The sequence below is a fragment of the Carassius gibelio genome, chromosome A22, assembly GCF_023724105.1.
Source record: "Carassius gibelio isolate Cgi1373 ecotype wild population from Czech Republic chromosome A22, carGib1.2-hapl.c, whole genome shotgun sequence".
NCBI classification, from domain to species: domain Eukaryota; kingdom Metazoa; phylum Chordata; class Actinopteri; order Cypriniformes; family Cyprinidae; genus Carassius; species Carassius gibelio.
In genome coordinates this window covers 11,245,870-11,273,095 of record NC_068392.1, presented here as the reverse complement: position 1 = coordinate 11,273,095, position 27,226 = coordinate 11,245,870, and the positions used below count along the sequence as shown (strand labels likewise).

The window sequence follows — 27,226 nt, the reverse complement described above, 5'->3', positions numbered from 1 at the left end:
AGAATTTATCAATCAAATAACTTTTTATTCACAACTTTATGAAGTCCTAAAATAGATTATGAGATCTGAAAGATGAAATAATAGGAGTACTTTTTATCCGCTCTATTTGACTCTTTTTTTTTTTTGGCTATAACAGACAAATAGAAAAATATGACAGTAAAACCACATTCTTGAGATATAAATTGATGTAGAATAATTTATTGGAGATCAGATTTTAGCTGATTGTCATTTATTTAAGTTCTGTTCTGTCAGGTTCTGTTAACTGATCCAGAAAGCTTTTATTAGAGATAATAGATCCTGTGGATAGATTATAAAATCATTAATTAATCACATTTGAATGCCTTTAAAATGAGAAACAAACATTTATACAGCAACCTTTGATCATCAGTGACATGCATCAGGGTGGGGCAGTCTGTTTTCTCATAGCAGTTAGGGGAGTGTTCTGGGAAAACCGTTTGAAAACAGTGATTTGTGCACTCCAAATGTCTAATTAATGTATAAGAAATGCTCTGGTTACTAACATAACCTCAGTTCCCTGAGATAAGGGAACAAGCATTGCGTTGACATTCTTATGGGTAAACTCCTCTTTACTCTGAGGTTATGTTAGTAACCAGAGCGTTCCTTTTCGAATGGTCTCTCCCAATGCATTGACATGCTTTTGAGGAACACGTCCAATAGTGCTGTGCTATAAGCAAGTGCAGAACGAACCCGCTCTGTGAGCTCAGCCCTGGGCTACTGTAAGCATGAGCCAATAATATAAAAAAAACATAACATAACCCTAACCACTTATAAGGGGATTAGGTAAATAACCCATGCCTGCTGGGCAGAGATGTCCAAATTTTAGAACCTCATGAAGGTAGACAGCGACAACCAGCTGGTGGGCACACAAATAACACCAATAGAAATGCCGCTGGACCAAGCCCAGGAGGAGGCCATTCCTCTGGTGGAGTGGGCCCTCACACGCATATGCCACTGCAAGTCAGCTGAGGCATTAACCAAGGCTATAGCATCCAATATCCAGTAGTGTTGGGCAATATTTTTCAAATCATCATATCATCAGTCCATGAGATCGACAATACATGATATTATCATGCATGGGTGGGGCAAGAGAGAGACTCTTAGTTCTTGTCATAGCATAACTATTTAGTGTTTTAAACTGACGGGTGCGCAAGAGTGAGCCCTATGGAATCACCAATAATCAGAAAAATATACTTTCAAACATACTGATAAACTAACATGTTAAATATAAAAATACTATATTTAAAACAGCTAGTTTATATATATTCGGACACAACAGTTGCGTCCTGTGACAAATTTTGCCGCATCGGCGCACAGATGTTATCGGTCTTAAAGGTCTGCAAAATCAGTAGTATATTTAATTTAAAGACCAACAGTTTAACACTAAATATACATAAACGAACACATTAAATATAAAGTATTTAAAACAGGTAAGTTCATATATTTGGAGTAAAGTTAAATTGAATGGATACATCAGCAGTCTGGACCACGCATGAGCCTGATGCACCGCCGCAGAAACAAGAATGAGATGCATTCTACCATAGCCCAACTGTGGCATTAAATTCAGTAAGTGAGGGCTCGGTTAAAATATTGCACATAAATAAGCCATTCAGGTTACTTGTTAAACTGCAATGAAATACCTTCATATATCAGTAGACTCGTTTACCGGCTACAGGCTCTAATCCTCATTTGCACGTGTGTGTGTGAAATGCGGTGCTTAAAGTGAATTATAATAGGCTGCCTAATCATAATAATAATAATAATATTTATAATTAGGGGTGACCCTGAATAGTCAAAGATACGATGCTTCGATAGGAGGAGCCAGATTCAACTACCAATCTCAGGGTGCTTCTCAACCGGAAAGCTGCATCCTGTGAAGCCTGTATATCTTGCCTGCCACGTCATCAAACGTCGCTGAAGGCCAACTCAATCAGAAGGATCCTTGGAAGGCAGCTTTCGTTTCACATCCTTCATTCAGCTGAATTTGAAGGATGCATGGAATGTATCCTCTGGGACCTTCAATCACCCACAATCCTTTGTACCCATTCCATTTCATGAAAATAAACGGACGAAAAACGAGTCAGTACTGAGCTTATCTGTATTTATTATGCTATGTAAGACAAAAATAATGTTTTCGGATTTGAAAGAACAGATGTTATCTTTTGTTTGGGGTAAATTACTTACAAAACACTAAACGGCCAATAATTTAAGCCACGGGAAGACTAAACGACTAATTCATTGTATGGCATTAATAGAAAGCTAAATAATATAAAGATTTGTAATACAAAGTATTTTTCCAAAACTACATTTTATTAGTGTTTTGGTGCTGTGACGGTGAGGGAGGGAACATATGTGATGTAGACACATGCACTTACTAGACTGTCTCATTCTAGTGTTTAATTCCGAGGAGTAGTCTAACCTACAAGACACTGAAGGACAACTAGGAAGGACGCAGCCTCAGTACGATACAGCCATTTGTTTGAGAAGCACCCTCACAGTTGAATATTCGTGGGGTGTTATGATCCTGCCATTTTGGCTATATGGTGGTGCTCATAATGTCTAATTTGGGTTTTCTCCCAGTAAGTTAATATACAGCCTATTAAATAATACAATAAATAAGAATCTGAAAATAAATAAGCTTCAGATAAATATTTTAACGTGCGTAAATAAATCCAACCACACCTATAGATTTAAGTTTCACTTTCCATAATCCCTGACCAACAGAGGAGAAGCAATTCGGCGGCAGGGATTTAAATCTGACCCAGACAGAGTGAAAGACTGGATTTTTTCAATCAGGTAGGGTGCAAGTGATTTTAAAACATTTCGGCTGGTTTACATATATCATGGATATATTATTTTAACTTGTGTAAGATGCATTTGGTTGAGTTTCACAGCAATACATTGCTTCATTGTAGTGCTACAGTGATTATCTCTTCAACGTGAGCGAGCAGGACAAACAACAATGCAGAATATTAATAACTATGACTGGGACTGTCATATACATAACATTATACACTCATTGGCCACTATATTAGGTACACCTTGCTAGTACCAGGTTAAGGCCCGTTCACACTAAGCACGAACTATAAAGATAATGATAAAGATATAGTTCTAAAAATCATTCTCAATATTAAAGAATAGCAGAGTCCACACCAAAGCTATAATGATAAAGGCACAGAGAAACAATATAATTGTAATCACTTTCAGAACTATTTTTTTTTCTGATGAACGATAAAAACATTGACAGCCAATCAGAATCAGCAGACGCGTGTGTTTAGAATACACAGACAATATCGTTCGCTGGTGTGAACACTATTATCGTTATATTTATAGCTATCTTTATAGTTATCGTTCTTGGTGTTAACGGGCCTTTAGACCTCCTTTTGCCTTCAGAACTGCCTTAATTCACTGCTTCATGGCATGGATTCAACAAGGTGATGGAAACATTCCTCAGAGATTTTGGTCCATATTGACATGATAGCATCACGCAGTTGCTGCAGATTTGTTGTGGCTGCACATCCATGATGCGAATCTCCCGTTTCATCATCACATCACAAAGCTGCTCTATTGGATTGACATCTGGTGATTGTGGAGGCCATTTGAGTAAAGTGAACTTATTGTCATGTTCAAGAAACCATTCGGAGATGATTTGAGCTTTGTGATATGGTGCATTATCCTGCTGGAAGTAGCCATCAGAAGATGGGTTCACTGTAGTCATGAAGGGATGAACATGGTCAGCAACAATACTCAAGTAGGCTGTGGCACATAAATGATGCTCAATTGGTACCGAATTGTGCCGATAAAATATCCCCCACACCATCAACACCAGACTGAACTGTTGAGGCAGGTTGGATGCTTTTATGTTCTTTATGCCAAATTCTGACCCTATCATCTGAATGTTGCAGCAGATATCGAGACTCATCAGACCAGGCAATGTTTTTCCAGTCTTCTAGTGTCACAATTTTGGTGAGCCTGTGTGAATTGTAGCCTCCAGTTCCTGTTCTTAGCTGACAGTAGTGGCACCCTGTGTGGTCTTCTGCTGCTGTAGCCCATCTGCTTCAGGGTTCGATGTGTTCAGAGATGCTATTCTGCATACCTTGGTTGTAACAAGTGGTTATTTGAGTTACTGTTGCCTTTCTATCATCTCTAATCAGTCATCAGCATCAACAAGGCATTTTCATCCACACAACCGCTGCTCACTGGATATTTTCTCTTTTTTGGACCATTCTCTGTAAACCCTAGAGATGATTGTGCATGAAAATCCTAGTAGATCAGCAGTTTTTGAAATCCTCAGACCAGCCCATCTGGCACCAACAACCATTCCAAGTCACTTAAATCCCCTTTCTTCCCCATTCTGATACTCAGTTTGAACTTCAACAAGTTGTCTTCACCATATCTAGATGCCTAAATGCATTGAGTTGCTGCCATGTCATCTGATTAGCAATTTGTGTTACCACGCTATTGAACAGGTGTACCTAATAAAGTGGCCAGTGGGTGTATGTTCATGTGCATTTGAGGCATTATTTTGTGCAGATAACCTATTAGTCGTAATATTAATGTTATGTTGTATAAATAATAAAGCATATTCTATATGAGATAAATTATGAGTTAAATCTCATTGATTAAAAACCTGTTGCTTCATTCTACTGGTCATCTTCAGCAGAACACAGAACATTAATAACTACTGTCATACACATAACATTATAATAAAAGCACTATTGTAAAAAAATTGTTTTTTAATTTTTAGGGTTGCGCTGATGTTTAATGTTAACTATCTTTTAATCAAAACATAAAACATGATTTACCACTTTTGTATCTTTGAGACATCCGTTATACATTTTTCCTGCATGTTAACGTAATTACGACTGTCGAATTTTTGACTCTTGGAAATGTATATATAAAACATATGATTCAACCACCAGTCGAATATCAGCAAGATTAGAAAATTCTGATTCGACGATGAAAATCCTTAGTCGGGGACAGTTCTAAGGAGTCTCTGCTTTGTAACTGGCTGCCCTTTACAGTGGCTTCCAAAGCACACAAAGAGCTGCTCTGAGTGTCTAAATAGGCCAGAGCGCTCAACTCTAAGAGCCCCAAACCAGGAAGAGTGTATTGGGACCCTGCTCACCATCTGAGTTGGGGAGCACCAGAAGGGTGATGACTTGATGCTCTAAATGGAGTGGAGAGCACTTTCAGCACATAGCCATGTCTCGGTTTGAGGATGACTCAACAGTTGTTTGGCCCAAACTCATGACAGGAAGCACTGACTCACAGTGCTTGCAGGTCACCCACTTGCTTGACTGATGATAGAGCCAAAAGGAAGGCGTCAGCCTAGGAGGTTCTAAGTCGGCACAGAATGAGAAAAAGGCAGATTCCATCTCTGAACTCCCATCAGATACTTAACAAATAAGTTGTTTTTGCCAACTGATTGACCAGCCATAAAATGATGCCAAATCATGTCCTTTGCCTGCGAGAAAATGTTCTCCCTCAGTGCTTTTGGCTAAGGGGCTTCAGATAGCAGCTAAATCAACTTGGGGAACCACATCTGATTCCTCCAGAGTGGGGCCACCAGGAGGACGGGGCATCTGACTTCCCTGACCCAGGCATCTCGCTGTCTCCAAAAGTATATTGTTCAGTGAAAGTTGCCTTCTTTTTTATAATGAATAGATTGAATACTAAGAAAGTTGATGTTTAACTTTAAAAATTGAACGAGGGAGAGGGTAGAGAATTATGTCCCAGGTCGCTATAGACCTGAGGTATGCATTTAAGGGTTAACTGCTCTCAGTGTAAGGAGATTACCTTGTGCCCATAGAAAGAGGCATTGAGGTAGCCTTTGACCTGAGACTGCCTTGGTAATTGATAAAGGCTACCAACGTCATATTGTCTAAACGGGCCAAAGCATGGTGCCCCTTTAAGGTTTTTATGGCCAGAAAAAGGGGCAATTGATGTTTAAGCGCCACTCCATGTTTAACCAAACTCCAAACTCTCAAAGGGGCGCCTGATTGAAAGAGATGAGAGGTTTTGCAAGATACCATGGCTATGATGCAACGGTGGGTTACCCTGAGATGAAAAACGTCCCAGGTGCCAAGCCTGGGACAGAACATTTCCCAATAACCTCTTTCTTCAGTGCCATCAACAGTTCACAGTTCAGTTCAGTCAACATGGGCTTTGAGACAGTACCGAAAGGGCTGCATATTGAGCAGGCCCAAAGGAATCACAGAAGAAGAGGCCAACATGAGATCAATCTTCACCTGGAAAGCCCTGAGGGGACATTCCCTAATTTTAACAATGCCACTAGAATAGTCAGAAGGCATTTCGGCATAATCCATGCCCTCATTTGGGCAGAATCAATAATTGTCCCCAGAAAGACTACTCTCTGGCTGGGAGACAAGGAGCTCTTGACTAAACTGATTCTCAACCCAAGGTGCTCCAGGTGGCTGAGCAGCAACCTGTAAGTGATAAGTTCCCATTCTGACCTGGCTAAAACCAGTCAATCATCGAGGTAGTTAAAAATGCAGATGTATGTCTCAGAGGGGAAAGAGCTGCGTCTATGCACTTTGTAAAAAGTGCGCAGGGCTAGAGACAGTCAGACTAGAAGGACTGTGTACTGATAGGCCAATCCCTCAAATGCAAATCTGATCAACGGTATGTGATGAGGGGGTATTTGTATATGAAAGTAAGCGTCTTTCAGATCCACTAACAGAAACCTGTCTTCGGGACATACTTTATCCAGGATCTGTTTCAAAGTTAATATCTTAAATGGCCATCTCCTAAGTGAGTGGTTCAAATATCGGAGATCAAGAATAGGTCTAAGGCTGCACCATGTTTCTTGGGATCAAAGAAGTAGCTGCTGTAAAACCCTTACTCGCTGTTTGCTAAAGGAACCATTTCCTTGGCTCCTTTTGCAAGCAGCGTTTGTAATTCGGACCGGAGAACATGAGAATCATTGTTCCATACTGAAGTTTGAAAAACTCCTCTGAACTGAGTTGGCTGCAAGCAAAACATCCAAGATAGCTTTCTAAGCCTGAAGCCAGGCGGTATGTGATTCCAGTTTTTCAAAAGAAAGTTTGCTGCACAGAGGTGGGGACCTTGGCACTTTGGAAATGGGTAGCGTTTCGCTGTCAGGTTTAGGTTGGGGCTGAAGTGGCATTGGCTTGGCTGGCTGCTGACCGGATGGAGCCTTTTGGCGACTTGAACCAGCTGCCACACTGGAGGGCTTTGGCAAGAAGTGATGCATTGCCTGCAATGACTTCTGTGCCACTGTAAACAGTTCGGTAAACCCATCACACCAGGGCCAAATAGTCACTTAGTAGAGACTGGAGAGTCTTGGAAGGTGACCTTATCAGCATCCATGATCGCAATCAAATTTAGCTAAAGGTGGTGCTCCAGTACTGCACAGTGGCCTTAGTAGAGTGCAGAGCCAGGTTAGTTGCTTTGAGCAGCCCTTTAAAGGTATCAGAACTTTGGCCAGACTAGTCCATGGTACTGAGAAGTTTGGCCTGGAACACTTGAAGCATCACCATTGTGTGAAGCACTGAGCCAGCCTGGTCAACCGCTGAATAAGCCCTGTTTGCTGAGGTAGTCATGCAGGGCTTAGATGGATGCACTGCATGGGCATTTAACCCCCGGGCCTACGGAGGGCACAGATGTGCAGTGACCACCTTTTACAGAGGGGGGAGCTTGCTATAACATGGGCCAAGCAGGGGCCACACCACATCCTGGTGAGATCCTTGTGAACTGCCAGCAGGAACAGAACAGGCCATTGGTGGGAGCAATGTCCCTTCAGGTACCACTCGTCAAGTGTTGGGTGTGCTCTTCTAGAGCCTACTAAGCCAGGCCGAAATCCTCAACAGCCTTAGATATAATGTGGATCTGCTCACTGTCCCTGTTAGGCCATGTTGTCTGCATCAGAGGCAGGGTTTCGGGCTCTTCACCAGAACACACACACTCTTCAGCATCCAAGCCCATTAATGATATGGAGTCATCCACGGTGGTTTCCTCCTCAGATGCCCTGAAGGAAATCAAGCCGTACACACCAGATGAGGGGCGATGATCCTCATGTGTGAAGCACACTAGCAAATCAAGGAATTGAGTAGAGTAAAGCACACAGGGACTGTGTCGGCGTGAGTTCACACGAGCCCGGTTTTAAAATGACGCTGCTCTGGTGTTACTTTCTCTTAAGGGAGAGAGGAAACAGGAGAGCAGAGTGGGGATGATTGGCTTCATTAAAGAAGGCGATCCGTGAGTGGAGGAGGGCAGGACTCAGTGAGCGCAGCCTCTGCGTGGGCGCTGGCCAGTCATGAGACACACTCACTCTACCTGTCTGCACAGGCCTCAATTGTGGCATAACATTTGAATCAACATTGCTGGGAATTTGCTCTTTTTCTAATCTAGAGAGGGAAGACTGCTGATCTGACAGTTGTCCAGAAGACAATCATTGACACCCTTCACAAGGAGGGTAAGCCACAAATATTCATTGCCAAAGAAGCTGGCTGTTCACAGAGTGCTGTATCCAAGCATGTTGACAGAAAGATGAGTGGAAGGAAAAAGTGTGCAAGAAAAAGATGCACAACTAACCGAGAGAGCTGCAGCATTATGAGGATTGTTAAGCAAAATTGATTCAAGAATTTGAGTGAACTTCACAAGGAATGGATTGAGGCTGTGGTCAAGGCATCAAGAGCAACCACACACAGACGTGTCAAGGAATTTGCTGAACCACAGACAATGTAAGAGGCGTCTTACCTGGGCTAAGGAGAAGAAGAACTGGACTGTTGCCCAGTGGTCCAAGTCCTCTTTTCAGATGAGAGCAAGTTTTGTATTTCATTTGGAAACCAAGGTCCTAGAGTCTGGAGGAAGGATGGAGAAGTCCAGTGTTAAGTTTCCACAGTTTGTGGTGATTTGGGGTGCAGTGTCATCTGTTGATGTTGGTCCATTGTGTTTTTTGACAACCAAAGTCACAGCACCCATTTACCAAGAGATTTTGGAGCACTTCATGCTCCCTTCTGTTGACCAGCTTTTTAAAGATGCCGATTTCATTTTCCAGCAGGATTTGGCACCTGTCCACACTGCCAAAAGTACCAAAAGTTGGTTAAATGACCATCGTGTTGGTGTGCTTGACTGGCCAGTAACTCACCAGATCTGAACCCCATAAGGAATCTATGGGGTATTGTCAAGAGAAAAATGAGAAACAAGAGACCAAAAAATGCAGACGAGGTGAAGGCCACTGTCAAAAAAACCTGGGATTCCATACCACCTCAGCAGTGCCACAAATTGATCACCTCCATGCCACACCGGATTGAGGCAGTAATTAAAGCCAAAGGGGCCCCTACCAAGTATTGAGTACAACTAAAAATTTATTATTATTTTTTTATTATTGGTCTTATGAAGTATTCTAATTTGTTGAGATTGTTGAGGTTTTGTTAAATATGAGCCAAAATCATCACAATTAAAAGAACCAAAGACAAACTACTTCAGTCAGTGTGCACTGAATTTATTTAATACACCAGTTTCACAATTTGAGTTGAATTACTAAAATTAATGAACTTTTCCTCGTCATTCAAATTTATTGAGATGCACCTGTATGTAGGTCAGATCCTCCCCTTTTGGCAGGGTGTAGCACCATTGGTTCGTGCAGCTACATGGATGAGAACAAATCAGGGATCAGTATCAGAGTAAACAGCAGTTTCCCCATTAGTGTGTCATTGCAATGGGAGAGACCATTCAAAAGGGAACAAACCAGCCACTGTGTAGTGTCATTATTACAAATGTGCTCAAAATAATTTAAAGTGAACAATTCTTGAACATATCTTCTACAAATTTCCTTAGACTGTGCACAAAATTATACAAGCATATGTACCAATTACCAAATACCACCAGGGGGCAATGTCTGTGACCTCCTGAAATTAGAATAATCTCTTAACATTGTTAACTTTGATTTATTAAACCTTCATGGTAATGTACTGATAAAACCATAATATTGTTACCATAAATAAAAAAGTTAATGCAAACACAAGACTTTCACATGAACTTCACATGAATTCTCCAGTCATCAATTCTCTGTAACTGTATATCAATCGTTCTCCATTTCTATCTGCTGTTTAAGTGAAAGCAAACATGTTGCAAATAACACAGTTTCCTTGTACCTCAAATGTCACAATCAGAAATGGTTTTCACATGATTCAATCACTGGCTGGCATGCAAATCATCTGAAACAGTTGTGATTTATCAAATTATCATGCTAATTCCTCATTTGTAATGTCAACATTGCCAATGTTAAGAGTTATCTCACTTTATCTGCAAAATAAGAACGGAATACCAAACACTATTATGCACAATATTACCTTGATCATTATATTACCACAGTAAAACAACATTTCTGTTTAATTCAGAGCTTTTCTTCAAACTGCCATGACATCAGTTTTTGACCATGATTATATTCGAATCATTGGAAACAGCAGAATCAAGAAAAATTAAGAAAAAATATTTAAGATTTCAATCTTAATCTGTAAAACTGTCTGTGAATGTGTGTGTGTGTGTGTGTGTGTATATATATATATTATTAAATTCCACATCTCACATCTTTTGGGGGATTTTCATTAGTAGGCTATGTTTTTTACCAGTGGTTTCAGGGTGTTGGAAAGTCTGTTCAGATGATGCTAACCCTGAAACAACATACAGAACTAACAAATATTGTTACTTACTATGCAATCACATAATAATTGCTGTTAATAGTGTTCGTCGTCTGGTTGACTACATCTTCTATAAATTTTTCTGAAAATTCCTGTCATATGCATGTAAAGTGACAGTCACCACTTATAAGCTACTACTAAATATTGTAGACACTTAATTCCCTGAAAAGCATTAGCTAATGCGGCTCATTCGTCTAAGGCACTAGTTCCAAACCTGTGACGTCGTGGGTTCAAATCCAGTGAGATAAAAGTTGCTTCTTTTCCAGACATTGGATTTTCCATGTGTGTTCGTACTAAATTGAAAACTTGTTTGTTCTTGTGGCTCAGTGGTAGAGCATTGCTTTAGCAGTGCAAAAGGTTGTGGGTTCAATTCCCAGAAAATACATGCAAGGTAAAAATTGTGTAGCCTAAATGCACTGTAAGTCACTATGGATAAATGCATCTGTTTAATGTAAATGTGAAGCTGCTTTGCAATAATTGTATCATAAAAAGCACTATACAAATAAACTTGAATGTAATTCTTCCTATGAACTGAATACAAAAACGTGATTTAATCTGCACTAAAACATTTGAAATAGATGTGCTGATAGTTTAAATGAATCAGGCCTAAATAAACACAAAAACACCCATTTGCCAGATTTCCTTTTCCTAAGTTGAAAACAGCTCATTTTAAAATGCTTGCACACTTTAATGATAGTATGCTATGATAATATGTTTTCTATGTGTGCAGTATTCGAAATATTTGTAGCCTACCTAAACTTTATCAAAATTAAATTAGATTTTTTTCTATCTTTATTTTTAAAGCAAACACAAATGCCGGTCTGTTGTTTGACACTAACAAACCACCACTAGGGGGAAACATTGCCTAGACTTTCTTAAACGTGCGCTTTAAGTAGACAATAATTGAACTTTTGACAGTAATGTCTATAATGATACAGTGGAACTAGACTTTCGTCATATAAAAAAAACAAACAAACAAAAAAAAAAACATTTTGTTCTTTTACATAACAGTGGTGGTCACTCTTCACGGTGGCTGGCTGCAATGATGGGATGACCAGCCAAATATGAATAATTTTATGTCACGCAATGTCTCACGCTCAGCCAGCGGATATAGCGGTCAGGTCAGCTGTTGACGCTCTATAACGAAATAATGAACGAATTTGTCATTGCGGATAAAATAAGGGAACAATATTTTTATGGTTTCGTTTGTGGATGTCACAAGTTCAAGTCTGGGATAACATCTGATCCTTGCATTTGTGCCTAATCATTAGCCTACGGATTTCTCATGTGACTTGTACAGTAGGCTTACATCATTTGTCGTTTTACTTTATCGTTTTAAAAATGTTCTAATACTTATGTTGTTATAATTTATAAAAAAATGAACACATGCAATTTTAAATATATATATATATATATATATATATATATATATATATATATATATATATATATGGATAAGTATTCTTTGTATATATAGATTTCACTTAAAAGGAGAATTTTTCTTTGCTTATTGTAAAACGTGGACAAAAATATTGAGTGGTTCTAACATGTATCATTTTCTTTCTCTCACACACAGTATAAACAGGATGTTTATGCCAGCATAAAGGCCTTAGACAAACCCAGCACTGATGGTCAGATAGCCCTCAGTGAGTTCCCAGAGTAAACTGCATCCTTCAGTCTAGATTAACTGGGATTTAAACCTCTATTCTGTTTAGTTCAGACTGACGCAGGGCTGAAGCTCTTCCTGTGGCTGTAGTCAACGTGTTTTAGGATCGGATCCCAATTGCCTGTGCTTAGTTCACTGAGCCTGGCTCTCTTTTCAGAGCAGCAACACACTGTCTGAGCTCTTACAAAAACAGGATTATCTGAGGGGAAAAGGTGTAAAGTTATGTAGTTTGCAGATGTATAGTCATGAATAATGACTCAAAAAAATGCTATAAGTAAATAGACTCACCTGGCAATAAAATCCTGAGTATCCAGATAATCCTGGACACCTTGTGACGTAACATGATAACAACCTCTCAAGACACTTGAGCATCTAAACCCTGGCAAACCACCCTAGCACTGTCGCATCGAGTTTCGCAAGCAAATAAGAGATTACATGTCTCCTGTTGTGAAAATTTGATACTAAATTGTAAAAGTAATAATAAAACGCCTTCTTAATTCTAAATGATCATGGCATTTATTGCAGTTTTTTAAATAGTTTTCTGTCAGTTCATTGTAGACAAGCTGGAGGCAGTTTTAGTAAAGCCAGAGGTGGTAATTTCTTGTAAGCAGCAATTAACGTTGACAACTTTACCCGGGACAGCCTCTCTGTTTAAATATCCCTCTGTTTTCACACATTCTTGCTCTGTTTTCAGTATAGTTCATTTAAATAGTATTTCCTTTGGTGTATCAGAAAAAAAAAAGGTGAGATTAAGAGGCTAAACATTACCAGATGCGTTGACAGGATTAGCTAGCTGCAGTAGTGCTAATTCACCCTCTTGATGTTACACAAGAGATTCAGTGTTGCAGGACTTCAACTGTTGTTTTTCCAAACGTACACAGCAAGTTGAGTGTAATTTGGACTGTGAGTGGTGTCATTAAATCAGCTAGACACACCGCACATTCAAAGTGCGACTGAGGTACACACAAGCGCCTCAGATATCCAACACAATTCCTCTCTTGTGTAGGAGCTAAGCTCAATCGGTTAGCGCTGGTTCACTATACAACATTGTTGATTTGTTGTGGAATCATGCAATGGCCATTTCCAAAGGACCTACATGGAAAAGCAACATCTTGAAAAGCACTTGTGGACAGATATTGAGTGTCAAGCTAGATATTCAGTGCTAAGCGCTTTCAAGTGTAAACAACTGGCATTTGAACACATTCCTTATTCATTAGTATAAACATGTATTCTAGCTAAATATACTTCATTTATTACCCTAAACAAACACATTGAAAAGTCATCTGAGGGCAAAATGTAAGCCATCAAGAAGTCTATAATGTTGTCACTCGTCCCGAATGAAGCAAAAAAAAAAAAAAGGCTTAGCCTCATGCTAGCCATGACAGTCAACCTCCTCAGAGGGTTTGGTTTTAATCTTTTGGTTACAGTCCATAGAAAACAATTCTTTAGAGCTGATGTGGAATGGATGTCGTGAGAATCAAAAACCCTTTTGCCAGGCCCTGATTTGATATGAAGCACATTAGTACTGATAAAACTCCTTCCCAGGAGGCACCTCAGCTTGAACCATTTATGGGTGTGCTGACCTACAGCTAAAAATACTTTGGAAAACTGCTGTTGAACACCGCAGACCCTTTCTAGGATTTAATAGTGCCTGAAGGGGATATGACTAAAGGCCAGTTCACACCAAGAATAATAACTATAATGATATATTAGTGTCCACACCAATGGATGATAACATTCAGTTTTTATAAGAGCACTTGAGTTCGGTTGTCTCCTGCTCTTAATGCTCAAGCTCTGATGTTATCATTGTATTTCTGGTATGGACTTTTTTTGTGCTATACTTTATAATTATATTTATCATCTTAAGTATGAACAGGCCTTAACTCATAACTACGTTTATGTTTAAAAGTTTGTATGGTGCATAGGGCTGCACAATTAATCAAATTTCTAATCGCAATAACAATTATGGATGCCACAATTAAATAATCGTTCAAAGCAAAAAATAATCGTTCAAAGTCCACTTATCTCATTCTGCATGCTTAAGATGCATTATTTTTCTTTCTACATGTTATCTTAAGGGTTTTCGCCATTATTTTAATTTTAGCATAACGTTAAAATACCATTCATATTTTTACTTTTTCAAAACTTAAAGAAGAAACCAATCTGAACTATAGTTGACATTTAAGGTGTTATACTATAGAAAAGCACTTACATTTTTTCAGTTAAGAGTTTCTTTAGCCTGTTTATTTTCAAATATAAATATGGCATGCAATTGCATCAAGCAATGGTATAAACATCATTCAGTGTAAATTGTGATAATCGTAATTAATAATCCCAATTACAGTTTCAAGGGAATAATCGACAATTATGATTTTTGTCAATCGTGTAGCCCTAATTTCTAACTGTTCAAACTCGACAAGACATGACAATTGTGACACTTTTCAGAGTATGTTTAACCCTTTAAAGCTCTTGTAAAGATGTTTTAACCCTTGTTTAATCAATGTTTCAAACACTTAAAGTGTGTTAGGGTCACTTTTAAGCCTGAGTTATGAAAAAAATGTTCTAGAACAAGGCTAACGCTGCTAAAGTTAGCACTGAAACTGGAAAGGTATACATTGTGAACTGCTAACTCAAAATATCAATCTGAAATGTGGCGATACAACAATATAACCCAGAATAATTTTAAAATACCTTTTGTTAATTTTAAACACCATAACTAAAACATTTACTGATTACATCGATCTGTTTCATCTAACAGCTAGCTAAACAAACTTTTTAAGTTTTCACTTCAAATAGACACTGCTTTTCATCTAGACTGTAAATTGGGAGGAGGCCGAGGAAAGGATGAGCTCATTAGAGAGATAATTCCACATCAATTCATTTCTTTTCTCTCTCTTTTCTGCCCCACGCCCAGCTAAGTTTATTTTCACACCACATTCTCGTAAAGAGCCCTCCCAGCACCACATGACCTTCCAGCATCTTCAACCTCCACACCTTCACCTCACCGCAGGTCGCAATAATCACCCGTTCAAGCATATCATAGTGTTAGCGCAATGCTATATAATGTTGTTATGTATGATAATGTAGTTTTGTTGGAGCTCAGTTTTAAACAACACTCTCAGTCTCAGAGGTGTATAAACACAAGTGGTGAAGGTGCTAATGCAGGGCGGTAGGGAGAAAATGTGCCAGACAGATCGAGCTTCAAAGATCTCAGACCTGATCCGAAATGAGTCTGTTGTCCTGGTTGTGTGTAAGGCTGATTCAAGACCAGCAGAAATGGCACCGTGCCATACTTTGTTATCTCAGTGCAGCTTGAAATTTTACAGATCTTATCCTAAGAGCAATTTCGTGGTAAAATGCAATTGTTTATATCTGTGATCAACAACACATTGAGCACATTTTAAGTTTATCCACAGAATAACACACAAGCCCCCCCCCCCCCCCCCCCCCCCCCACCCCTTCATCTAAACCAGACCAGAATTTTGTATTATCATTCAGCATTTTCATTAATTTTATAAGTCACTTTCAAACACTCGCACATTTGGCTATAAATGTCATTCTTTTAAATGCATAAACTTGCACACATTACTCATCAAGTCTTCTCTCATTAAAAAGGAACAGAAAACTACATTTTTGTTAAAAATGAAATAAAATTTAAAGGCAACTCTTAATTTACATCACACAAACTTTATTTGCCACAATTGTGATTTTGTTCCTCAAAATGTGACTTTATTTCTCACAAACTGTGACTTGTTTTAAACTTGATTTCATAAATCTCATAACTGAATTATTAAATTTGTCACTCAAAAGGTGCAGTGAAATTTATCAGACAGCGATGAACTACAGATCAAATTGAACTACAAAGAACAAAACCCACACAAGCTCAAATAGAAGGCACTTTCAAACCAAGCAGCTTTCTGTTAGTCAGATTCTGTGTTATGATTGGTCAGATCGCCTGTCAATCAAACTCCCTGCAAAGGGTCAATTGCACAAAATCAGAAGGTTGCTATTCCGAAGCTACTGCAGTATTCACATAGTCACGTGATCTCAACATGGCGACCCCCATGAGCCACAACTCAACTTAAGTAGAATAAAACTTTTTCTCAACATATTTCAAAGTGCTGAAACATTTACACATTATGAGTGGTACTAGTAGTGATCATAATCCAACTATCTGTGAGTTTTCAGTAATAAATGTTACATTAAAGGCAATATCAAGATTGGAAAATCTGTTATAATGATGGTATCATCACTACTATAATATCTTATGTCCGTTTTTTAATAAAAAGCCTTGAACTGAAGTAATACTGAGTGAAAGAGAACCCTTTTTGGGTGGTAAAGATTTACTATCTGGCGTCATTCTCTAGTGGCAGCATTTTAGAGTTATCGAGGGTAATATGTTGTGAAATGTTGTTTTTAGCACTTTAGTTGGTGAGGCACATTCATGGAGCCATGGAGCTTTGGGAAGGTTGGTTCAATAGTTAGTCTTGATCTTCATTGGATGCAGTGAGAAGGTCAACAGGGCACGAGCTACCTCTGCAGATCTCTATCTCTGCTCTTTATGTCAGGTCTGACTGGTAGAAGAACACGCTCAATCCCTCTATTCATCCTCTAGTTTAAACAACAGGGACACTGAATTTGTCTGGTGCAGAAATATTCATGAGAGAATATCATATAAATAATATAATTATACAAAACATTTCAGAAGCTTTCATTTTTGCTTAAAAACGAAAAGAAATTGTATTTTGGGGGCTGTCCGCAATTAAATAATTAGAATACTTCTCCTTATTTTCACAGTGATCACTTCATCAGAATTTCCCTTTTTTCATATAAATGCATCCTAGCATGTTCCTATGCGAGCTTTAAGCTTGTGCATCATCAAATGAAAGCGGGAGTTGAATAATAACATATCCTGGAATGTCTCCTACACTTAAAACAGTGTCAAAAACTCCCAGACGGTTGAGAACGTGTTGATGTGTTAAGAAGAGTGAGGACTGGATTCATGAAGATGTTCTCTGGCTGTTTGAAGATGTTTGAGAAGTCATAGAGAGTTGATTCTGGGTGGACATGAAATAAGACACAGTCAGAATCTCTCCAGCCTTCTGTAACACTCTTAAGGGAGTCTCATTTTGACCTTGCACACCATCGCTAAACATAGAATAAGTTTTGTTTGGATAAATGTAGCCAAAATGCATATTTCTTGAATTCCCGAGAAGACAAATGGTTCGGCCCAATCCGCAGGGACAGAGAGGGTTTGATATGATAGATGACCTCTTTCTACACTTGACATCTAACATGAAATGGACACATCTAAAAGGCACAAATGTCCCCATCCTCGTCCTTTAAAGGTTTGGATTGGGAAAGCATTTCCAGCTTTCTGACGCTCTCCTGAAGGAACAGAGTATTCAAAGTGCTAGGCTTGTTAACATGAAGTTTTTCAGAAGTTATTTTCAACAGCAAAGGGCAGAAGGTGTGCTTAAAATAAGCGTAAGCCAAATAAATTCAAGCCAAAAATTTCTCCTTTTAAATGACATGCAGTATATGACACTATATATGATTGTTATCATTAAGATGTTTAGAAATCTATATCATTGATAGTTTTTGACAATAATTAGAATTTTTATATTTTCACTTTAATCTTATTTTAGTAAATGGTTATCATTTTGTTTATTTAAATGTCTATTAAGTTTTTAGTCAATTCTATTTATTAATTTTTGTTGATTTTTTGTAAACAAAATTTGAGAAATCACATTTATTTCAGTTAATGTTTCTTTTTTCAAGTTTATGGTTTTAGTTAGCTGTAATAACTCTGGTTTGTAAGAAATACAATTTAGTTTATATATATATATATAATACATAAATAATTTGGCATTTAGCATTAGCAAAAACTACCTAATCTCACATAAAATAACAGCATGAATCACATACATGAATCATTTTGGATTCAAAACTTGAATTTTGGTAGAATTTAAAAAGCTTACGACACATAATATAACATTTTAACTTCAATAATTGTGTAACTCAATCAAAGGTTAAATATATATATATATTTTTTACAACTATTATAATTTATGTTTTGGAAGTTACATTAAATATCCATTTGAACCTGGTGGAGGAATCCATGCATCCTTCTATATTAACCTACAAATAGTCCATGTTCTCAAAAATTAAAATTTTTAAAAGCAAAAAAGCAGTTCAACTACAAGCCAAAACAGACATGTAGAAGGTACTACAACACATGTCAAAAGTATTCTTAGTGAGCAACGCATCTGAGCTGTAAATGTCTCCAATGCCAGTTGATAAGAGACAATGAGAAAGGTCAAGATAAGATACTCCTCAGAAGATATCTTTCCAAGAGGACTGTGATTGCTATACAAACAGGACTTTTAGAAGACGTTCTTGGATTCCTGAAGGATCATGTGAATGTGAGAACAGGCCGTTATGTTCTGATGTGGCATGGATGTGCAGGTAATGGGAAAGGCAGCATTTATTGATGGTAAATGTTGTAAGTCTGGATAAGCAAAAGCCAGATGTTTGGTGTCTGATCACGAGGGATGGGAGGCGTATGGGTATGGGCTCGGAGCAGTTAGGATGGAGGGATGGGCCGGGGCAGAAAGGTGAAGGCCCAAGAGATTTTCCTTTTTCCTACACTCATAAACACACACCCCTTGAGTTCCCACTGAACTTTAAATTCCAATCCAGCCAACTCACCACTCTAAGTTCAGTGTCAGGAACTCACAGCAGTACCCATAAGCATACCAAACACCAGCACAATAAATCTAGCACATGCTGCTATTAAAAACATACCTCAAAAATGACCGGCTGATTACTCGGAAGAGAAATCGCAAGGGGGTTTGCGTCTACGGCGTTTCCTTTTCCCAAAGTCCTAGTCAAACAAAATGTGGGAGTATAGGCACAACGGCCATAACAAATGACTTCTTGGTGCTTTTTGAATGTATTAATGGCACCAACATTTTTATTTATTGGTCCTGTGGAACTATGAAGAACCTTTAACATCCATGGAAGCTTTCCATTGTACAAAAGGTTCCTTACTGGCATGGATAGTTCTGTGAAGAATATTTAACATTCATAGAACCTTTCTATTGCATAAAAGCTACTTTATAGTGGAAAAATGTACTTTAGATTATTAAAATGTTCTCCACACTTAGAAAATGTGTTATTTCAGGATCTGTTCACTCTTTGTTAATCACATTTCCTTCACCTATCTCGAGATCTTCCATATGATTGGAAAAGTGGGGGAGATCAGAACCAAAAGAACGTGATAGTGGTCCACACAATACCCCCCTCCCCAAACATTCCTTTGCCCATGCACCATCCCCAGGCTGGAGCACTAGATTGGACACTGTCTCCTGGAAATACTGTGAGAATGTAAAGCCTGGTTTGTGCACAGCTATTTAGAAAAGGGGTGTGCAAGAAATGCTTGCATTCTAGAAGCAGCTTTGATGTTTTTATATTAAATAATCATCAAGCAGAACGCATGGCTATTTAGAGCCAAAGTCTAACTTTAGGTCTAACTCTTGTTTTGAATGTGTGTCTTGAGCGGGTCGAGGCTCTGGGAGAATGATGACCTGTCATCCCGAAGGGGAGGGAATAAAAGGCATTGCCAATTTTGGCATTTGATCAAAGAATGGATATGAGGAGATGTAAGTGGAAATGTTGTGGGTCTTGGCTTGTCATCACATCAGTGGAAATGTGTTCAGGCAAAAAATACAATCTTTAGGTTATTCTGGATGCCCCACTCAAGGAATGGTTCACCCAGAAGTGAACATGATGTTGTTATTTACTCACCCTCATGATGTTCAAAACTCAAATTCTTTCTTCAGGGTGTGGAACACAAAATATGAATTTCTCAAAAATTAACATTTATTCCATGCATTTAGAATTAATAGGGACTGAAGTATGTTCAAAAAGGATGCAAAATCATAAAAGGTGTTACAAATCAGTTCTTAAGGATCACTGAAGCACTAAGTATTCATTAATAAATTAACCTGAACAAACTATTTATTGAAAAGATCTGATTCGTTCACAAAGGGGAAACAGTAATGACAAGACTTAAAGATCTCAGGCTATTACTTTTATGAAACTTGAGTCCACATTGGTAAGAATTTCATTTTAAAAAAAGGCCTGCAAAATTCAGAAGAAAAAAACAACAACATTATTTGAAGTAAATAATGATGAAATTAAATGTTTTATGGTCAGTGCCGTAATGAACAATGATCATAAGTCATAACCCTTTCATATTAACAGAACAGCTGTCCAAATCAACTTTTTTCAACTCAAAATGCAGTCTACTAGCCTATTTCAAAATATGGCCAAACCTGGTATTTTCGCGCTCTTTCACCCTCTCGTGTTTAAATGTCGTGTAAAACACTCCTGTACGCTCATGTCAGGTGCTGCTCAAGACTTGTACGAGGTTAGGTCATCCTGCGTGACTTAAACCAGTAATTTCCCTCAGTTCGTGGGATGCCAGTCTAATGACACCCGTAGAAATAACACCAACATCAGAGGACGCTCGAGCACGTGCGCGCTTCATCATCGCGCTCTGAAATATTAGCGCGCGCGCCCTTTCCAAACAAACTCAAATTCAGAACCATCCGAACACAGACGACGAAACGTTTGCTCGTTGCCTGTAAAAACTGCAGTGTTGTTGAGCTCTCGCTCAGAATGTGATGAATGTTGAGGATAGGAGAGTTTAGAGTTTAGATTCAGAGATCGCAGGAGAATTATTCTCATAAAAAAAATCTGACAGCACTGGTTAAGTACAAAAACCTGGATGGAAAACTTCTATTTGGAAAAAAGTGCTTCAAGGATGAACTGTTCCACACGTCTGCTCGCTGAGTAACGTTACATGTTGGAAGGTTTTCCATCTCCTAAAACTTTTAAAAGGTTTATTTATTAACCAGTAACCGAAGATGTAGGTGCATCTCTCGAGATAAATAACTGGTAAGTCTGTATCATCTCCTATAATCTTATAAAGAAAAGTTTTTTAGTATAATTATAATTTACACATACAAAACTGTACTGATTTCTTCGTTACCTAAATGTTACCATGGTAAGTCATTGTAATATATATATGATCATTATTTTGCATACGACAGTAGGGACTAATGCCAAACCACCGAACGACTTAAAACTAACATGTATATTTGGGTATTTTTGTAAATTAGTCTGCTTTAATTCAGGAAATAACGTTGCCGTCAGAGAGCTTTGATTAATATAGCCTACTTATGATTACATTAAAAAAAAAAAACCGATGACACCAAATGTAATTCAATATCTTAATAGTCTCATTATAATTTCAAATGGAAGTCATAAAACTATTTTGTCGTGTCATGCCATGTGATAACTTCTGTGGTGATAAAGTTTAAATAAGTTATTTTAGTAAATAAGAAAACATAATTATTGCAAAATAGTCACTGGTAATATTATATATATATATATATATATATATATATATATATATATATATATATATATATATATAGATAGATAGATAGATAGATAGATAGATAGATAGATATAGAGATAGATATAGATATAGATAGATAGATAGATAGACTGATATTTTATTATTAATTTAAATATGACCTAATGCACTGTAGTATTGGCACAAAAACCTGAACATTTCTACACCTTCACAGGCTAAAACCACATCCAGGTGTCCTTCAGATTCAGAACTGTTTGTATGATACAATCCACCATATCTTTGTTATAAAAAATAAAAATAAAAAAAATCTTAAATTAGCCTAAACTGGTTTGACAGTCTCCCAAACGTGTCTTTATGCTGGTTTCATACTGCTTAGACCATTTTAAACTACCCAAGACAAGATTAAACTAGCTGAAACAATGTTACCATCTTAGGCTGGTTTAAAAACATTTTGTCCATGCATATTAAACCCAATTTACACTTATTACTAACTGCTGTCAAGTCAGATGATATGTTCTTTGATCCGTTTGGTTTCTATTTGTTATCAGATCCGACAAGAATCTTAATGTGGTGGATTCCTTTTCCATCTTTCTCACTGGAAGGTGCTCGTAGACGCCATCTGCTGTGGAAAAACAGAGCGTGAGGAAAATGGATGACGAGTTTGAACCTGGAATGAATGATGTTATAGTTAGTTATTATAACCACTCGGGCAAGTGGGGAAGACCAAAAAGCACCGGTACATGCAAGACAGCCTTCCTCATGTTTATCTGCGCTCTGATCGTGTTGGAGAACATCACTGTACTACTGGCACTATGGCGCAACAAGCGTTTCCACAGCCGCATGTACTTTCTCATTGGCAATCTGGCACTTTCGGACTTGTTAGCTGGAGTGGCGTACATGGTTAACATCTTCACCTCTGGCCGCAATACGTTTTTCCTCAGTCCTGGCCAGTGGCTGCTGCGAGAGGGGAGCATGTTTGTGGCGCTTAGCGCTTCCACCTTCAGCTTGCTCGCTATTGGGATCGAGCGCCACATGACGATGGTTCGTTTACGGCCGTGTGAGACCGCAGGAAGGGGGAGGTTGCTAGCTCTCCTGGGAGCCTGCTGGGCTGTGTCGGTCCTGCTGAGTGTCTTGCCCAGTCTCGGCTGGAACTGTTTGGGCCGAGTCCACACCTGCTCCACTGTCCTACCACTGTACGACAAGAGTTACATAGCCTTCTGCATTAGCATCTTCACAGCCCTACTAGCAGCAATCGTTGTGCTATACGTGCGCATCTACCTGCTTGTGACGTCCAGCGGGCGTAGAGTGAGTTCCCGGCCGTCGGATCGCTCACTCGCACTTTTGCGCACGGTAGTAATCGTACTAGGGATTTTTGTGGCCTGTTGGGCTCCCCTTTTTCTGCTGCTGCTGCTGGATGTGGGATGCAGTCCGGAGCGATGCCCGGTTCTCCTCAAAGTGGACTGGTTCATCGCTCTGGCCGTGCTCAACTCTGCCCTCAACCCGCTCATCTACACGCTCTCCAGCCGTGAGATGCGGGCCGCCTTCTTCCGTGTGCTGTGCTGCTGTTGCTGTCCAACGCAGCTGGACTCCATGCCCACGGTGACAGGGGCGGCACTCCCGGGAATAATCATTCCCACTGCAGAGAACAGCAAATCGAGCATGGCCGGGGCGGGAAGTGGTGGAGCCAAGTTCTCCCTGATGCGAAGTAAAGTTCCCACCCCGTCAAACTCCCACCGTCAGCATGGGGACACGTCACCGCCAGCTGTCACACACCCCTCAGGGCCAGGTGACCTACTGTCTGTGGTGCTGGTTAAAGCTGGGGCGCTTCCTTCTTTGGGGAAGTTTTGAAATTGATACTACGGAGGTAAGCAAAAAAGAGCGGGATCTTGTTATTTCCCCAAGATGTTTGGTGACAGTTCCTTGGAGTTATAGACTGTTCTACCGCTCTCTGAGGATTACAAAACCCGGATTCGCTTTAATACAAAAGGCATCCACTGATGATGAGATTTCAAAGGGACAACAAACTCAAAGTGCGACTGAACAAATGCTGACCACGGGACACACAAACTGAATTTACTTCTACATGTATTAATATTTATGAAACTGAACATGTGCTTTGAGCACATAAAATAGAGCCACTACAGAATGTAATCACTCGAAAAGCTTAGGTGTGCAATCTTTTTATCAAGAAAATCCAATTTTCACTTTGCGTGTAGGAAAACACCTTAACAGTATTATATGCATTATTATAGTTCTCTGTATGACTGACCTTTTAACATTTCCCCACAGTTTATTATTAGACAAAAACATTTTGAATAGTTTGCTATTCTTACCTATCACACAAGCTAGATAATACTTCATATACACATAAATTATGAGAAAGTGTTTAAAGGAGACAGTGGATGGTTATGGTTGATATTCTGTGGAACGGTTTACATGGCAGAATTAAGATGAGGTGGTTGCATTGTGAATGTGAAATTAAGATTGTTTTGCTCAATAGTACTTACTAACTGACATAATACTAACTAACTTTAAAGAGTGATATGTTAGTGTGAAGAAAAACAGGCATCTTATGTTAAGATTGCCTTATCTGTGCTGCTTTTATTTGCATGTACACACTAGAGGGAGCTGTCACATCACATTGAAATGGACTGCATAAACAGCGCAATAATGAAAGCAATGCACAGATCTTTTGTCTATGATTGGGGACCGAGCTCTAGAATTTAGTCACTTGATACATGCATCATAGTAGCCTCATAATAAACGGTTTTGCCTGTGAAAAATCATGATCAATGGCACCAATCTTTGAGTCATACAGTGGTAAATACAAACCACAGCTGTGCATACATGTGCTAGTTCAGATCATTATGGACATCTCTCTTGTGTTAGTCATACTTGATGTAATTAGATAAAAGGCAGGAATTGCTTAGTCATACTGCTTCTTGCATTGTTTGAACAAAAAAAAGAGAGTTTCATCATGGGTTTTTGTTCATGCTGAGAATATTGCGAGAACAAGTGACATTTTGTTGAAGAAATGGTTTTTATAGCATCTGACAAGTGTGACATTTCAAGTAATTTACCATCCTAAGCTGTAGACGCTCTCTCTCTCTCACACCATCGCTGTGATCTTTGCAGCCAGGTTGAGGGTAATAATAGAATGTTAAACAAATCGAACTCATTTAAGGCCCAAGCTGTTTCCTAGGTAAAATCATGTCTGCTGGCATCCCGTAGCTAAAAACGCAAAGACATTCAGTATCACAGTATTCATTTGTCAGGATATTACACACCAAACGATTGAAGTGCCATGAAGAATCAACATCAACAAACAATGACGGGCTAAAGCATTATGTGCAATGTGTGACCTTGAGCAAAAACACACAGCAACCCACATCGCATGACAACAAGCCTTATACAAAGTCTTTTAAATAAGCACACGCCACACAGAGGACATTAATCCTTTAAAGTGAGGCATTACACACTTGTCACACACAATATGCCTCTACACCTCATGTAATGAATGGCACTTTGCTACAATGGATCAAAGCGCAGACCACTGAGCTTTTGTGGATGGCCACCATTGAGAATATTCATTTGTCTATGTGCTTGTCAGAGCTGAGGGGAGTCTCTGTGGCTGAATGCATCAGACTGGCACATTGTTTGGCCCAGCACTCAGTGTGCACAATGCCTCCATCTGGACCAGCGACTCAGGATGTGCCAGTGCGAGAGCACCGAATTGATTTTCTCCCATTCAGAGACCATGGGTCACATTTAACAAGCTTTCAAGGGTTGACTGAGATAGAAGGTGTTTGTGTGTACGTGTGTTGCCTGGGAAATCAGTCAGGAACTAGACCTAGAGACCATAATGATGTGTTTGGTGCACTTCTGGTCAAGGTTTGGAAACCTTCTCATTAGTCCGAAATCAGGCTTACTAGCCCAAGACCTGAGTGTAGGATTGGCGTAGACCAGTCATTAGCTAGAGCACTGGTCTGAAAAAGGAAAGTTTACCCGAAAAGGAACATTTTGTCATATTTACTCATCCTCATGCTCTTCCAAACCTGTATGAGATTCTTTCTTCTGGAGAACACAAAAGAAGAGATTCTGAAAAATGGTTTTGGTCCATGGAGTCCAAAACAACAGTGGATCTCTTTTTTCATACAGTATGCACAAAATATCTTCTTTTGTGTTACACAGTCGGACGTTACACAGGTTTGGAACAACACAAGAGTGTGTAATTTGTCATTGAATTGGCCAAAATGATTGGTACCATTTGCTTGCATTAATTAGTACGAGGCAGGATCCAGAACCATTGCCTCAAAACCAAATACTAATCCAAACTGGATATAAGAGCAGGGATCAATGCCAGACTCTGACAAGCTGTAGCACGACACAAGCCCAGTCGTCTTGTCTGACATGGCGAGTGCCAATGAAAGGGTGCCCAAATTATGTTATAGTCCTTCTTACAAAATAAAATCGACAAAATTGTGGAATACTAAAACATGGTTGTTCTTCACTGTCAGAAATAATACAAAAAGTGTAGTTTTAGCTTGTCTTTGGGAAGTACCCACAATGGTGCACCTTTGCAACTTATCTACCCTTACAGTATGCATATTAGTACTTTGAGAGGTAGAAGGGTACTGGCCCATTTATAAGCCAAACCAGATGTGTCCACTACTACTCCTACATGGCCAGCTTCTTGAAGAGTTTAACTCCAATCCTAATTATATCACCTGAAGCTAATCAAGGTCTTCAGTATTGCTAAAAAACTCCCAAGCAGATATGGTGGAGCTCACAGAAGCAAAATTGTAAACCCATGAGATCAAGGCACAATTCGTTAAACGTAATTAAATGTAATTTGCTGCTAGTGAGATCCTAAGGCATAAAGCTTGTATGACTTGATGAAAGGACTATTTGCAAGAACCATTGCTCCTTTGATTTTACGAGCAAGTTTGGGTTAGGCATAGGGTTGAACCTTCGATTACTTGATAAGAATCTGGTCTCAAGACCAAGGATACTGAACCAGGAGCATTCCTGCTTGGCTTAATCACATCACACGAACACCTGAATTACTATCCTGAGACCTGGGATTCTGTGGATGATCTATCCTTAACCTCTTAAGTAGAGCCAAGGATACATTCAGTCCTCCCCCAGATCCCCATCTTTTCCAATCCCTAACAATAGCCTTCAGCTGCAGCCGTATGCGAGCCGCATCTGACTGGGCTTTAGGAGATAAGCTCTCCAGAATGAGGTCTTTATTTGGGCCAGCTGCCCACAAGGGCGGGAGGAGAGTTTAAAGGTCAGATGTCAGTAAATTAACAGATGGTACAAGTTGCCAGTCCTCTCCGTAATGAAATCCAGATGACATGTCGCTCAAGTGCCGGTAACATGATAATGACGGCAGCTCTCGCG

At 39.1% G+C, this 27,226-nt stretch overlaps 1 protein-coding gene across 1 annotated transcript; it reads left to right on the top strand.

The window, feature by feature from the left end:
• The first annotated feature begins 20,891 nt into the window (after positions 1 to 20,891).
• LOC127942549 (sphingosine 1-phosphate receptor 3-like) lies at positions 20,892 to 24,673 on the top strand. Its single transcript, XM_052538337.1, has 2 exons — positions 20,892 to 21,336; positions 22,369 to 24,673. Exon 2 carries the CDS (start codon positions 22,469 to 22,471, stop codon positions 23,666 to 23,668), a length of 1,200 nt encoding a protein of 399 aa, XP_052394297.1. The 5' UTR covers positions 20,892 to 21,336; positions 22,369 to 22,468; the 3' UTR covers positions 23,669 to 24,673.
• Positions 24,674 to 27,226: the final 2,553 nt, after the last annotated feature.

Excerpts from the sequence above, each read along its gene's own strand:
- LOC127942549 (XM_052538337.1), top strand. The coding sequence starts at position 22,469 with ATGGATGACGAGTTTGAACCTGGAATGAATGATGTTATAGTTAGTTAT.